This window comes from Carassius auratus, chromosome 20, assembly GCF_003368295.1.
Source record: "Carassius auratus strain Wakin chromosome 20, ASM336829v1, whole genome shotgun sequence".
In the NCBI taxonomy this organism is placed as follows: Eukaryota; Metazoa; Chordata; class Actinopteri; order Cypriniformes; family Cyprinidae; genus Carassius; species Carassius auratus.
The window spans coordinates 13,280,607-13,295,851 of NC_039262.1; the positions used below are offsets into that span (position 1 = coordinate 13,280,607).

The 15,245-nt window shown below is 40.1% G+C and overlaps 1 protein-coding gene across 1 annotated transcript in view; it reads left to right on the top strand.

The window, feature by feature from the left end:
* Positions 1–15,003, top strand: part of LOC113037934 (nesprin-2-like) — an 80,308-nt gene extending 65,305 nt beyond the window's left edge. Inside the window, 18 exon segments of the mRNA XM_026195247.1 lie at positions 208–363; positions 2,460–2,621; positions 5,016–5,182; positions 7,812–7,974; positions 8,384–8,568; positions 8,879–9,029; positions 9,372–9,554; positions 9,643–9,780; positions 9,877–10,071; positions 10,469–10,700; positions 12,132–12,229; positions 12,386–12,512; positions 13,265–13,467; positions 13,569–13,769; positions 13,861–13,989; positions 14,102–14,293; positions 14,642–14,692; positions 14,858–15,003. Coding sequence (XP_026051032.1) covers positions 208–363; positions 2,460–2,621; positions 5,016–5,182; positions 7,812–7,974; positions 8,384–8,568; positions 8,879–9,029; positions 9,372–9,554; positions 9,643–9,780; positions 9,877–10,071; positions 10,469–10,700; positions 12,132–12,229; positions 12,386–12,512; positions 13,265–13,467; positions 13,569–13,769; positions 13,861–13,989; positions 14,102–14,293; positions 14,642–14,692; positions 14,858–14,869 — 2,745 coding nt within the window. The 3' untranslated portion in view covers positions 14,870–15,003.
* Positions 15,004–15,245: the final 242 nt, after the last annotated feature.

The following is a 15,245-nucleotide window of genomic DNA, read 5'->3' on the forward strand; positions in this document are numbered from 1 at the left end:
TTTACCCCAACACCCCTTTCCATGCTGTTATGGGAAAGGGGAAAGGGGCCCTCCCCTCTCCGCCTCCTCCCCTCCCCCGTCCCGTCCAGCCAGGCCTTAATCCTGAGCGTTAATGACAGGGACACAGAGAGAGGGAGAGAGAGGACTAGGGTTAGCGTGCGGCAGAGAAGGGAAGTTTAACTTGGCGCTGGTTGCCGTGTTATGCAGGAGGACGAGGACTCGCTGCAGATTTGGGCTGGAGGACTGAAAGAGTTGACCACCATGAAGGCAGACGTGTCTCAGTATGTGCTGCCCACAGACACCATGCTGCTCCAGGGACAGGTGGAAGAACTTCACAGCCAGTGGGAAGAACTGTGCTTGAAGGTGAGTGAGTGTTTGTGTTTGAGAGGAGAGAGAGTGAGAGTAGGAGGGAATGAGAGGCTGTTGTCCAGCCAGCATTGAAAGGCACACAATGATTCACCTTTGGAAGTTGGGGGGAAACTTGGCACAGAAAATGAGAGGGAAAATGAGAATGTATATGAATTGATATAGATTTATAGTTATTTTTATAGTTTTCTCATCAAAATATAATTATAGTTTTCTCATCAGAATGAAAAAAATGTTTCACCTGCCTTAAAGGGACAGTTCAGACCAAAATGAACATTTTCATTTACTTCCAAACCGTATGTTTTTTTTTTTCTTCTGTGGAACACAAAAGGAGAAATTTTGAATCATGTAAGTTCCTCTTTTCCATGCATTACAACAAATAGAGAATGAATGCCCATGCAAAAATCCCCATAGAAGTATCATGAAAGTTGTTCATATGCCACATGCACTATATCAGTTTGAGGAGACTTGGAATTATTTTCATCTGTGAGGATGTTACCACTACAGCAGAAATATTAAGCCATTAACGAACAGTTGAACTCAAAAAGTTAAAGTTTTTTTTAGTTTAATTTAACTTTGTTATAATTCATGATAAAAATGATTCAGACCAAAACAGAATCAGGCCAGTTTTGTGAACTGAATGAACCAGTACACTGAAAAGATTTGGTCTTTTTTTTTTTTATTATTGAATACTGCTTTAAATTAATGTTATTTATTTACTCATGCCAAGCAATCATATGACTTCAGAGGACTTTAAATATAGCACGAGACACATGGACTACCTTTTGGAGCTTGACAGCTCTACTAATACTATTGGCAAGGATAGTTCTCAAACATTTACCTTTTGTATTCTGCTGAAGAACAAATGTTTTTTTTTTTTTTTTTAGATACTTTTTTCTGAGATTATCTGTAGCGCAGATGTCCGGTCTGCCGTTATTAAGTAAAGTATTTGAATGGTCCGCTGACGTTTGAATGGAGTTGCACTTGTAACTGTAAACGGCCTGAGCAATTAAAAACAGGCAGATTTAGGACAGATTGTTGCATGGCCTACATCCAGCCCTTGGGCTTGTCACCAAATAACTCAGTGTGCCTTGTTTAATGAACCCCTTTTTCAGTTTGTGGTGTTGTTATTGTGTGTTTTCAGTCCTGTCATTATTTGAAATTCTGGCCCGACGCCAGAACCGAGCCAATGAGGTCAGTGTACGTTGTCTGTGTGTCTGCGGCCAACAGGTTGCAGGTGGAAACATTCCCTGGAATGAATGACAGATGGCAAAGCTAGGCCTTGTTTTTCTTTTATTTGTCTTTGCATATTGTTGGGGCAAGTGGCTTGGGCTGAAGGAAATGCATCAATAATGCTTTCAACAAAAAGGTTGTGAATAGAAGTGATTAACTAACCTGTGTCCTTGTGGTTTCTTTCAAACTCATGATTTATATTCTTGTTTTGGAGGAAAACTACAATATCACATTCTATTACAGTGTGACATTAATGGATCAAGGAAAACGTGTAGCCTTCACTGACAAATGTAGCAGTGAAAATGCCTTTGTTCTTTTTAAAAGGCCGCATGTAAGCCCCAGAAATCTAGGCATGACACAAGCAACAGGGAACTACAAAGCACTGCCCGTGTCCCCTAGTGTGTCTTGGTATTAGTACATACTAATAGACAAACCCCTTACTGACAGAAAGAAGTAAAAGTGAGGGCCTTTGCTTTTTACTCTTTTGCTTAACAGTCCAGTAATCAATCTCACAGTGTGAGATGAGTTTTGTTAAAAGCCTTTTCGGATGGCTGGCTTTTAAAGAATAACGTCATATAGTTGTAACCTGACACCTTTGAGCAGAGTTGTTTTCAAGTCTTTTCTCGTATGTGAATTGAGGTAGTGAACCAGCCACAAAGAGTGCAAGTTCTTCTGTACTCTCTGAAGCACTTGAGAGTAGGCCACATGCTCTCAGAGATATTTCTTGATTGAATAAATGTCATTTATAATGAAAAATAAAATGTCATTACCAGTGCTGATATCTGGGAAACTTTTCTGTCTTTACTGTATTTTCGTCCTACTGAAACATTTGAACCCTTTATTCTTCCTCTTGTATGTAGGTGTCACTTCGCAAGCAGGAAATAGCTGATCGCCTGAACGCCTGGATCATCTTCAATGATAAAAACAAGGAGCTCTGTGATTGGCTGATGCAGATGGAGAAAAAAGTGGCACATAGGGGCGAAAACCTTAGTATCGAGGAAATGGTTGAGAAACTTAAAAAGGTAGAGTTTTCTTTATTGCTATGTTTTTTTTTTAACTCCTTAAAGGGAAAGTTCATCCAGAAATTAAAATTCCCACACAGTCTTTTGTTCTGTAAATATACAACTTGCACTGCCTTCCATTAAAACTTTTATAAGGGTCTATAAGATATTTTTTAAAGAAATCTCTTTTGCTCATCAAGGCTGTACAGTAAATCAGTAATATCATGAAATATTATTACAATTTAAAATACCGTATTTTCCGGACTATAAGTCACACTTTTTTTCATAGTTTGGCTGGTCCTGCGACTTAGTCAGGTGCGACTTATTTATCAAAATTAATTTGACATGAACCAGGAGAAATGAACTAACAGAAAACATTACCGTCTACAGCCACGAGAGCGCCCTCTCGTGGCTTGGGATGGTAATGTTTTCTCTTGGTTCTTGGTTCTAAATGAATGCGACTTACAGTCCAGTGCGACTTGTTTTTTTTCCTCATCATGACGTATTTTTGGACTGATGCGATTTATATTCAGGTGCGACTTATAGTCCGAAAAATATGGTAACTGCTTTCTGTTTCAATATATTTTAAAATTCCTTTGGTGTACGGTACACTGTCCATGTCCAGAAAGGTAAAACATCAACAAAGTAGTCCATGTGACATCAGAGGGTCGGTTAGAATTTTTTTAATTATCGAAAATAAATTTTAGTCCAAAAATAGCAAAAACTACGACTTTATTCAGCATTGCCAAGAAGTTTAGTGATGTCCGGTTCGCGATCGAATCATTCGATGTAACCGGATCTTTTTGAACCAGTTCACCAAATTGAACTGAATCGTTTTAAACGGTACTCGTCTCCAATACGCATTAATCCACAAATGACTTAAAGCTGTTAACTTTTTTAATGTGGCTGACACTCCCTCTGAGTTCAAACAAACCAATATCCCGGAGTAATTCATGTAATCAAACAGTTCACTGACTGAACTGCTGTGAAGAGAGAACTGAAGATGAACACCGAGCCGAACCAGATAATGACTTGTTCACGAGTCAAGAACCGGTTCTGTCAGACGTGTCCGATTCGAGAACCGAGGAGCTGATGATACTGTGCATGTGTGATTCAGCATGAAGCAGACCGACACACAGCGCGTCTGAACTGAACGGATTCTTTTGGTGATTGATTCTGAACTGATTCTGTGCTAATTTTAAGAGCCCAGGTAAACCGAAGGCTTGAATGAAGGACAATCATCGCCAATGACACCGTTACGTCAAGCGCAAAAGAACCGGTGAAACGTTTTCTTCAACAGGTTTATTCAATTGAATTGTCCGAAAGAACTGCTGGTGATCCGAAACCCCATGCAACCGGTTCTTGACTCAAGAACGAGTCAATCTTTTGTTCATTATCTGGCTCGGCTCTGTGCTCATCTTCAGTTCTCTCTTCACAGCAGGTCAGTCAGTGTACTGTTTGAGTAAGGCAAGGCAAGGCAAGTTTATTTATATAGCACATTTCGTACACAATTGTAATTCAGTAAATGAATTACTCCAGGATTTTGGTTTATTTTTAATTCATGGCTTTGGAATGACAGGAGGGTGAGTTATTAATTACATAATTAAGATTTTGGGTGAACTAACCTTTAAGTATGCCAGTAATATGGTATTATATGCTGTGTGCTATTATGAGTATCTATGAAGGATTAAAGCTGTCTCAAATGAACAGCACACTTAAGCGTTCCCAAGGGAGGCCCCACAGATTTTACATTTCACAGAGGCTCTATTCTATCCACTCACAGCATTTGTCCATTTTTACTCAAACTTGCTACAAATGTACATTGTTTTCTAAACATCATAGATTAGCTTTAATCTGGCTTACTGCATGTTCTATAAAATTGAGGGCAGAGTGTTGTAATGAATAACTCTGTTCATCTGTTTACCTCTTTGTTCATACACAACAATGGCCTCGTATGTGCAGTCTCTCTCTCACCATCAAACAGTGCAACCTCAAGCACTCTGCAGTCATTAGCATGTAGTTTACTGTTGAGGGTTTCAGGCCACGTCACTAATGATCACATATCAGAAAACTGGCCATCGTCTCTTTCTAGCTCAGTTACTGATGGCCAGTGCTATAATAACTCTGCTGCCTGCTGTTCATAGTGAGCCAGGCTGGACTAAACAAAACAGGTGAACCCTTAAAAGCAGAGAAGAAAGTGAAAAGGATTTGGGCTGCCGCTGGGTCACTGGGAATAATTGTTCCTCTTTTGTCTTGTTTTTTAACGAGGGCTCATGCTGATATAATGGATGTAGTTTTGACAGCTGTCAGACCCATCCAGAGACATAGTGCAGTTAGTCGGTTTTGTTTGGGATGGATGTGTTAATGAGTAAAGCACATGAGAGGCCGGTGCTCATTGTGCACATCTCTCTTCAGGACTACATGGAGGAGATTAACCTCTTCAGCGAGAACAAGAGCCACCTCAAGCAGCTGGGCGAGCAGTTTCTATTGGCCAGCGACAAGGCTAAGGAGGCCGAGATCCACGGGGTCTTGCAAGATGTCAACGACCGCTGGCACCACCTGTTCGACAACATTGAGGCCAGGTGAGCAGAAAAAAACAAATGAGCCAATCTGAACTGTGGTGAAAAAAATGCTAAACTGATAACTCCTTTCTTTCATTTTTGCCTGATGATTGGTATTGTTGCTCTATATGCATTGATTGATGGCTGATCAAAGCTCTTTATTAGTTTAAATGCCTTAGCCTGCATCCCTTCTGCTTTCCATTCAAGGACTGATTGATTCATTCTTTCATTTGTGCATTTTCATTTAGACTTGTTAGAGGTCATAAAGCCTTTTATTAGTCTTTTATATTCATTTAACTGATTGTTTTATCCAGACTGAAAAACAAAAAGTGCTTAAGCTTTCATTTTGAGACTGTTGTGATCAGTAGATGGTTAGCAAGTGGTTCAAAAAGCTGATGCTGGGAAAATAACTCTTTCCGTTGCAAAAATAAACATGTAGAGGAAAGTGGTGTAAGAAGTGCCTTTGTCCAGCAATTTATGCCCGTAGATAGAAATGCATATTTGAAAAGCCTTTAATTGAAAAAAAAAAAAATGGAACTAGAATATAACAATGGCTGCATCCGAAAACTGAAAAATGCTGCCTTCGGAGGACGCATTCCAAGGACGTAAGGCATCAAGGCACGTCCGAATTCAATTTTAGCTTCACTTCCTGTCTCCTGAGATGCCTTCATCTGGCAGATTTTTGAAGACAGCATAGATGTATCCTTCGCTGCCTTTGATATCCCACAATCCTGTGCGTTACATTCTGTGAGAGTTAAGCAAACTAAATAAAGATGGCGTCTGAAAGTTGTGGTCGGTGGTCAGTTTGTGTGTAAATGTATGTTTCTGATCAACGTTTTCCACTTTTGATGTCATTTCTAGCGAGAAATCAATATGGCAGTAATGAAATATTCAATTAGTTATCAACAAAGCTCTCTATATTTTGCTGTAGATCATTAAACCATTACACTGCCTCAGAAGCCTGTCCAAAATCAGTTTCGTGAGGTGCCTTTGTGCAAAAACGCTGCCTGCAAAGTCATTGCCTGATAAGTCAGCGAGGCAGCAAGTCACCTGCCTAAGTTTTCGGATGCAGTGAATATTATATTAATATGATTTTATGCTGTCATAATATTGTTATAATAAGTATGCTTGTTGTAATACTGAATTGTTGTTGTTGTTGTAGTTACTGTTCAATGTTGTTATTAACCAAAAGTTGAAATAAAATGTAAATATAAAAAGTAAGTTAAAATTGATAATTGTAAACTTTTCTAAACAAAGTTTAAACAAATTAAATTGTTGCCTTGACAACTAACTGAAAAAAATCTGATACATTAATGTATAAGAAGTAATAGAATTACTTTTAAATAGTACGCTTTAAAAAAAGTAAACTAAAGCTATATAGCAATGTAAAAAAAAAATGTCAAAAGCAAATAACAAAATTAATAATACAAAAAGAACTACAAACTACAAATAAAACTTGATATAAAATAAAAGCTAATTAAAAATACAAACTAATATTATAATAATGTATACATTCTGCTACAATAACACTGGTACTGTTAAAGTGTTTAAAACTCTTTTCAGATTTTTTCACATTTCTATGTCCCTGTGTTACAGATGTATAAGTTCAGTTAATAGTAGATATGCCAAAAAAAAAATATGATCTTGAATCATATAATTTTTCCTTGCCAATTTACAGCTGCTTTCCCCACTAATAAAACTAATTTACTTATTTTTTCCCCCATGAACTCATTTATGTCTTCAGAATTTGATGTGATCTTCAGTACTAAGGATGGTTACCACAGCTGGCATATGCTCTCATAATCATAATCTCATTAAGTCAGTTGGAAATTTGCACATACCGAGTATATGAATCAGGTGGTGGCCCTAAGCAAGCAAACAAACAACTCCATGTTTTCCAATCTTGTCTATGATGTCACCAGCCTGTCATGTGACTGGTCAGTCCTGCGGTGTGACGTGTTCTGAAGCAGCCAGATGGTGCTAATACTGAAGTGGGGGGAATTAACATAGCCCTTACTAGTGTCGTTGGATTCAGCTTTGCCATATGGCTTGTGTGGCCTAGTCCCGCTTTATAGCTGGAATGGGGTGGAGGGGGCAATGGTCTGTCACCTCATATTATCTCTTATGAACAGGGGCACAATGGGGCCAGGAGGACAGTATGTACTCAGGCAGGCTATAATCACACAGCCGGCCATCTGCAGGTATGGCTGCTCAGACGGTTTGTGAGGCCATGCAGTCACTCAAACAACAGAATGAGAAGCTTCACACCGTCACACTTAAATGGTTCAAGCTAATCCCCATGGGACAAACACCCTTTGTCTGTTCTTCAGTGTTATCTGACCTGGGGTTATCTTTTTTGTTGTTGTTTTGTTTAACATAAAGTGTGGTGAATCGAACTTTGACAGGATTTCATTGGGTTCCTTTAACTACAAAGTCCTCGATCCCAAAGAAAATGGTTACTTTACTAACAATTACTTTTCTTAAAAAAAAAAAAAAGACTCTTTGTCACAGAAAATACATTTTAATCTAGTGGAGGTTATAAAGGACTTTTGGATAGGTTTCATCCAAATGCCCAAGTTTTTTTCCAAAATGGTCTTTTTGATAATGCCCTGGAATCAAAATGAATGCGCAATCTCTCACTCTCTCACAGGGTGAAAAATCTGACAGAAACGCTGGGGAAAATGCAGCAGTTGGATAAGAACATGAAAAACCTTCGCTCTTGGCTCACTCACATTGAAGCTGAGCTGGCCAAACCCATTCACTACAGTATCTACCACAGAGATGAGATCCAAAGGAGACTGGCTGAGCAACAGGTCAGCAAATCAAAAAAGATATATAGGAGATTTTAAAGAGCTGAAACACCGGATTGTAGATTAGTAAAAGTGTGTATTGTCTTTAAGGACCGGCACATTCTTTTAAAAAAAAATGTATGCATAAATTCTGAAAGATTATGCAGCACTAATACAGACTGTTTATAGGGCTAATTCATTGAGCTTTAAAACAGTGTACATCTGAAAACATTTTGAAATAAGAAAAAGGGCTGCAGCGTACCCTTTTTGACAAAAACTTAAACATTCACAACGTACATCGGATTTGTTTTGTATTTTTTACATATACTACTTATATTATAACAATACAAAGCTGGTTGAAAATAAGCGCACTTATCTTTTAACTGTTTGATAGATTGTCATGTACGTCTTTAACATATGTGTGCATGTTTAGGACCTGCAGCGTGACATCGAGCAGTACACAGAGAGAGTGGCATCTATGCTCAACCTGTGTGACATGGTTCTGCGTGAGGATGCCTGCAGCAGCGATGGAGAGAATAACTCAATCCAGCAAACCACACAGCGCTTGGACCAGCGCTGGAGAAATATCTGCTCCATGTCTCTGGACAGGAAACTTAGGTATGACTCCAAGAGATACTGGTAAAAGTTTGTTTTGCATGATAAAATGTGTTCAGATGTAATGCCCTGTAACCTCATCAAACATAGATTATGCTTTTGTGAAAGATGACATCTTATATTTAATAAATAAGTGCAACATGAATTACAGTGCAGATACATTAATGTATTTTAAAGTGCACACATGCACATTGAATATTTAAGTATTACATTAAATTGTTTATTATTATGATTTACATCAATGTCATTTTAAATGTACATTTATATAGCATTAAACTATTTGTTTTTTTTTAATACTTATGTCTGTTTACAGGATTGAAGAGACATGGAGGCTGTGGTGCAAGTTTCAGGAGGATTACTCTTCCTTTGAGAACTGGCTGAACGTAGCAGAGCGCTCCGCTGCTGAACCCAATTCATCAGACGTCCTGTACACTGATGCCAAAGAGGAACTCCAGAAATATGAGGTTTGATTCCAACAAAATGCTTTACTAAGAGCCTTCGAATGGCTGTGCTACTGGACCATTGTGTTTACATCATTTAGTGCAAGTCAAATGTTTAATCCTGATGTTTTAGGAACACGATCAGTACGATTAAGGGAATATCAGATTCCTCAAGCAGTCATCCGTGGCCTGTCAGCAGTTTTTCATTGACTGAATGTTTTAGTCATTTATGCATGACTTCGGAAATGTTAAAAACACACTATTTGCATGGAAATGGAGTGTTAAATGAGATCTTTTTGGAATATCCAGTTTACAGCAATAGCAGATGCATGGTCATAGTTCGTAGTGTTTGATTTGTTGTTTTAGATTTTCCAAAGGCAGGTACATGAGAGCCTGACCCAGCTGGAGTTTATTAATAACCAGTACAGACGACTGGCATGGGAGAACCGCGCCGATGCAGCCAGCAGACTCAGGGCCATGGTGCATCATGGGAACCAGCGATGGGACACGCTCCAGAGGAGGGTGGCTGCAATACTGCGCAGACTCCGAGTGAGGACACGGACACACCATTTTTTCCGTGTTATCTGTGCATTTATGTTTACTTGAGTGCATAATTGAACATCTTTTTCTCATTTAGCATTTCACAAGCCAGAGAGAAGAGTTTGAGGGAACCCGTGAAAGCCTCCTTATCTGGCTGAATGAGATAGAACGCCAGCTAACCAATGTGGAGAACTTCTCAGAGAGCCATGTCCAAGACAAGATGAAACAGCTGAAGGTTAATAAACGGTGTTTCCTTTAAATGAAGAAGTTTAGTCTATAGATGGAAAGAGTAAATGATGACAGAACTTAACTAAACTTTCTTACTCTCCAGAGTTTTAAGAAGGAGATCACTCTGAACACCAACAAGATTGACGCTCTGATCGTGTTTGGGGAGGGTCTGATTCAGAGGAGCTGTCCTCAAGACGCTGTTGAGATAGAAGATGAGTTAGAGGAGCTGCACACGTACTGTCAAGATGTGTTTGGCAGAGTCGCCCAATTCCACCAGCGCCTCACCAGTCTCCGTCCGGTATCATAAATGCTCAAATGTTTTTACGTTGTGGTTTTATATGTATTTGCTTATTTTGAGACCCTTTTGAACCCTTTTGTGAATTAGCTTTATTTAAAAGTGTGTTATGCTAAACTATCATTCAGAAGTTTGGGGATAGTAAGGGCTGCCGAAAATTCTGCTTTTATTTTAAATAGATAAAAATATATACATTTAAATAATTATTTTACATATGAGCATTCTCTTAGAGACTTAAAAAAAATGTTTTTTTAAATCGCTAAATTTCATAAAGGGTTGTATATATTTCTTTATACTTTTAAGAGTATAAATCCGAACTAGAATTGTGCTAATAACTTTGTTTATGGGTGATGTTATAGAGTATGAATGCATGGATGACAGTATTTTCTCTTTGAAGCAGCTGCAGGAGCAGCTGGACGTCTTTGATGGTGGACAGTCCAGAGGGACACAGGGCACAGTCTCCTCCAGCCAGCCCTCCATGTGTCTGTTACCGCCACCTCAGGAGCGCTCGGGCCGTGACACTCCCATGAGTGTGGATTCCATCCCTCTGGAGTGGGACCACACCGGGGATGTTGGCGGCTCTTCTTCACACGATGAGGAAGAGGATGCTGCTTTCTTCTCTGCCCTGTCAGGTATGGTCACGTTTACTGTTGTTCAGCAAAACGTGTTTGGGAATTCTGCTTGAAGGTGAAAGATTTTGCAATGGGTTCAAATTGGTCCCTTGGTTTCATCACGTTGACCAACAGGACGCTGCTTGGTTTGAAAAGTACCATCTTCAATGGGCCGTTTTATCTGCCACATTTCTCAAAAACTTGCTAATTTGACCACACATTTATGTAACGTGACTTTTTTGAGCAACTTGATAAAGCCATAAATTATATATTTAGCTGTCAGATTGAGACTTTTTAACCAGCTCTTGCCAGTTTTATGTCCATTGGCACATCGTCTGAGGCTGAGACTTTTTCCCAGGACTCTGACTGCTGGAAGGGGTCTTCATATTACTGTTTTCAGCCTCCCTCCACATTTAGAGGTGACAGAAATCCCAGAATTCTCATCTGAGGTGACAAAGTCATCTTTGGGAGAGCCTTTAGTAGGCCCCCATGTCCCTTTATGTGCAGTTGGCTTTAGTTGTGCATTACTGCAGAATCTTATTACATTTTTTTGGCGCATTCACATCTGTTCAGTTTCTCTTTACTTTCTCTCAACATTATTCTCTCCCACTCTCTCTCTCCATCGTATCTTGCTCCCATATCACTGCCGGTATGCTTATGAATAGACTGGGTTTGCTGGATCATCAAAGGCCTGGTATTTTTCTTGTCAGCGCAGAACTTTCTCTCTCAAATCAAAAGATGCAAGCGTCCTCCCTTCACCCTGTTCTGCTATGTGCTCTTATCATGAAAGACTTGGGCCCGTGGGGAGATTCTGTTGGGAAAGAGGAGGCTTGAGAGCTGGGCATGTCCAGATCTCAGGGAGTATAAGAGAGGGCAGAGGAAGGTTGCGTCCCTTCCTCTCACATGGCTCAGTGCACCTGCTTATCCCCCTCTAGAGCTTTCATTATCACGCAGAACATAATAACATTCATTTATCTAAACCGCACACTCTTGAAGCTTTGCTCATTACTGGAGAAGCATACACAACATATTTGTGTGAGGTTTTTTTTTTTTAAATGAAATCCACTTATAATTGTTTTGCATTGCAATAACATTATTATTTAACGTTTTCATGACAGATTTGATGCTCTCTTATCCTTAGAGTAGATGGTCTGGTTTTGCCCCTCTGCTATAAAAAAACAGAAGTTTTGCCTCTGAAATGCATAACACAGCTTTGGTCCATAAGGACATACTGTAGGCTGTCGATTTACTTTTGGATTCAATATAGTTCCTACTTCACTATCCTACAATAACAGCCTCTGTCAATTTAATGTCTGATTTGATTCCTCGTGATCCCTGCAAAGTGAAATAATTCCACTTCTTGTGTCCATTTCTGTCATCAGCCCAAATGAAGTACTGTAGCTGGTTTTGAGCACTGACTTAAATCTCCCTCTTTCTCTCACAAACTCACAGCACAGAATTGGCACTTTCAAAACCCGCCTGAAAGGAAATCCTTCCAGCTGGAATCCTCCTCACCTGCACATGCCAGCACACCTTTTAAACAAGGCTACGTGAGTATATACCCCTTCCTACTTAATCCAGCACTGTCATAAACACCAACTTTGCAAGTTGTCTTCTTCCTCAGGCAGACTTTGAAAGCATAAACGTGTAGTTCCTGCATGAAGGGTGATCGTGGTGCATGCGTGATGTGTTTGTGCACTGTGCAGGTCCAGCTGATGTCTGAGTGCAGCGGCAGCATTAAGAGTGTGAAGCGGGTTTCTATGATCCTGGATGAGGAGGAACAGCAGGAGGAACAAGGCCTCACTGGCCTCAAGACTGCAGGCAAGCAGTCAGGTACTGACACTTTGTCCAACACAGAGTCTGGTACTCGTCCTGCGTGAGTCATGTAATACGATTTTCACAAATAGCCGGGTACAGGCACTGACGCAGATCTCATGTGCATGGGACTACTTGCCATTTCATTTAGATGAGTCTAAAAGCATGAAGGCTTCTTATTTATCAAAAATAGCATATAATTAAATTTTCATGCCACCTCATGGATGGATGGATGGATGAGTGGATGGATACATAGTTGGAAAGGTGGGTAAACAAACAGATGCATCCAAAGATGAATGGAGAAATTGGATAGGGAGGTAAATTAACGGATGGATGAATAGTTGGGTAGATGGATGGATGGATAGATAGCTAGTTAGACAGAAGAAGATAGATAGATAAATTGGATGTACATATGCATTGATAGATGGGCTGTAAATATGTAACAAGACCGATGGATAGGTGGATAAACTTATGGACTAATGGAAAGTTGGATAGACTTGGATGAACTAATGGGTGAATGAGTGAATAGATTAAAATGTTAGTTAACCCAAAAATGAAAATTGTCATTTTCATCAACAGAGTTTAGAATTTTCATTTTGGGGTGAACTATCCCTTTAATGAATTGATGGATAGATAATTGCATAGCCAAATTGAGGAACGGTTGGGTAGATGTGTAGATATAAAAAGAATGGATGAATTAGTTTATAAAAAGAGGGACGGATGTGCATATATGGATCTTTTTCACTTAATGAAGTTCATGTTCTGTGCAGGAGTGATTGAGCGCTGGGAGCTGCTGCAGGCTCAAGCAGTTAGTAAAGAGCAGTGCTGCACCAGAGACCCCCAGCAGCTGACCTCTGACCTGCACGACATCACTTCCTGGCTGGACCGGGTCACCCCTGAGCTGGACAGCCTGCAGAAGCCTGAGACTGCCGTCAGTGTCGAAATCTTAGAAGAGAGGGTCAAACAACTTAAAGTGAGCATCAAAGTTGCATCCGATCTTTTAGATTATTAATAAGAGACACTGGAAAGGAAAATATATTGTCTTCACACTCTAATTTGCTCCACATTGCACAGGACATGCAGAAGACATTTGCTCGCTACAAGACCTTGATGCTGTCTCTGAACCTGGGTGCTCGAGAGCTGCAGCAGGGAGCTACAGAAGGAGCACCTGAGCTTCAGCAGGGTCTGAGCACCATGAATCACCGCTGGACAGAAGCTTGTGCGGGACTAGAGGGGTGGGAGGACAGTCTGCGCACTACCCTGGGACGCTGTCAGGTGAGAGAGCTGTCTAACTTTTATACAAAACCTCACTGGAAATGCCACATGAAACTTCATTTCTCACCACTGACAATCTGCACTCATGTAGGAGTTCCACGAGACGGTCCACTCTCAACTGCTATGGCTGGCCCATGCAGAGAGCAGACGCTACACCGTGAACATGAACGACCCTTCTGTGCAGCCCTCCGTGCTTCAGGAACACAGGAACACCCTGAAGGTGAGTCCGAGAAACCCAAAGCAGAACATCATCAGCTTCTCCATCAAGACTGACCTCTAGCTTGTGTTGTTATCTGTGTGCCGTGCTCATGTTTTGCACCCCCTGGTGGCAGGATCTGGCAGAGGAGCTGCAGGGCAGACAGAAGCGGGTGAGCTCCCTGCAGGAGATCGTCTCTGAGCTGCTCCCTGAGGCTGGTGGGGAGGACAGCGCTGAAGCCCGGGAAAAACTCCACGTCATTGGAAGCAAACTAAGACTACTGTCACGTCAAGTCAACCAGGATCTCCAGATGATTGAAGAGAGATTGGTAAGAGTGTTTTGCAAAAAAACTTTTCATCTGTTTAAAAATACTTTACAGTTAAAATATAATAATAGAAGTTATTTTAAACTAATATTTCACAATATTACTGTTTTTTTGTATTTTGATTAAATAAATGCAGACTTTCAAAAACCACAAAATTTAAATATTTTTGTTTGAGAGTATTTTGCCCATTCCACCATATCAACAAATATAATGAATTAAGATAAGACAGTTGCTGTCATATATAAATAATATAGAAAAAAAATGTATATAACATCCTCATCATTTAGAGCGATATGATCTGGTTGAGTAGTTTTAATTTGTGCTGAATTCTTGTATGTCATGCGTTTGCAGGAGTCCACAACCCGATGCTTCAGGAGACAGGAAATCAACACAAAGCTCTGGGTATAGTGGCACACACATAAACCATTTAAACCGTTTTCCTTTTATTTATTTTGTATATTAAATAGTATGGAATGTTATAAAATATACTATTTAGCCAAAATGCATTAACACAGTATACATTTGCATTTATGTTTCCAAGAGTTATTAAAAAGATTTGTGTTCCAGGTCAGAGCGTGAGCCGTCACCTCAGCGCTCGTTCTTCTATCGGGTCCTGCGAGCGGCTTTCCCTCTGCATCTCCTGTTCCTCCTGCTGTTGGTTCTGGCCTGCTTGGTCCCTTTTTCTGAAGACGACTACAGCTGCACCTTTTCCAACAATTTTGCCCGCTCTTTCCAACCCATGTTACGCTACACCAACGGTCCTCCTCCCACATGAGTCTCTCGTTCAATCAACAGAGCCGTTTTCATGACTCAAACATGCCAAGCACCTCGCTTTTGGCCAAGCAATATTTTAACGGTTGTGTTTATATAATTGGTTTTATAGTATTTATTCCCCTTTGAGAGCCATACTAACAATTTTTTGCTGTAAAGAAAAATATCATTGTATGAGCCTGAA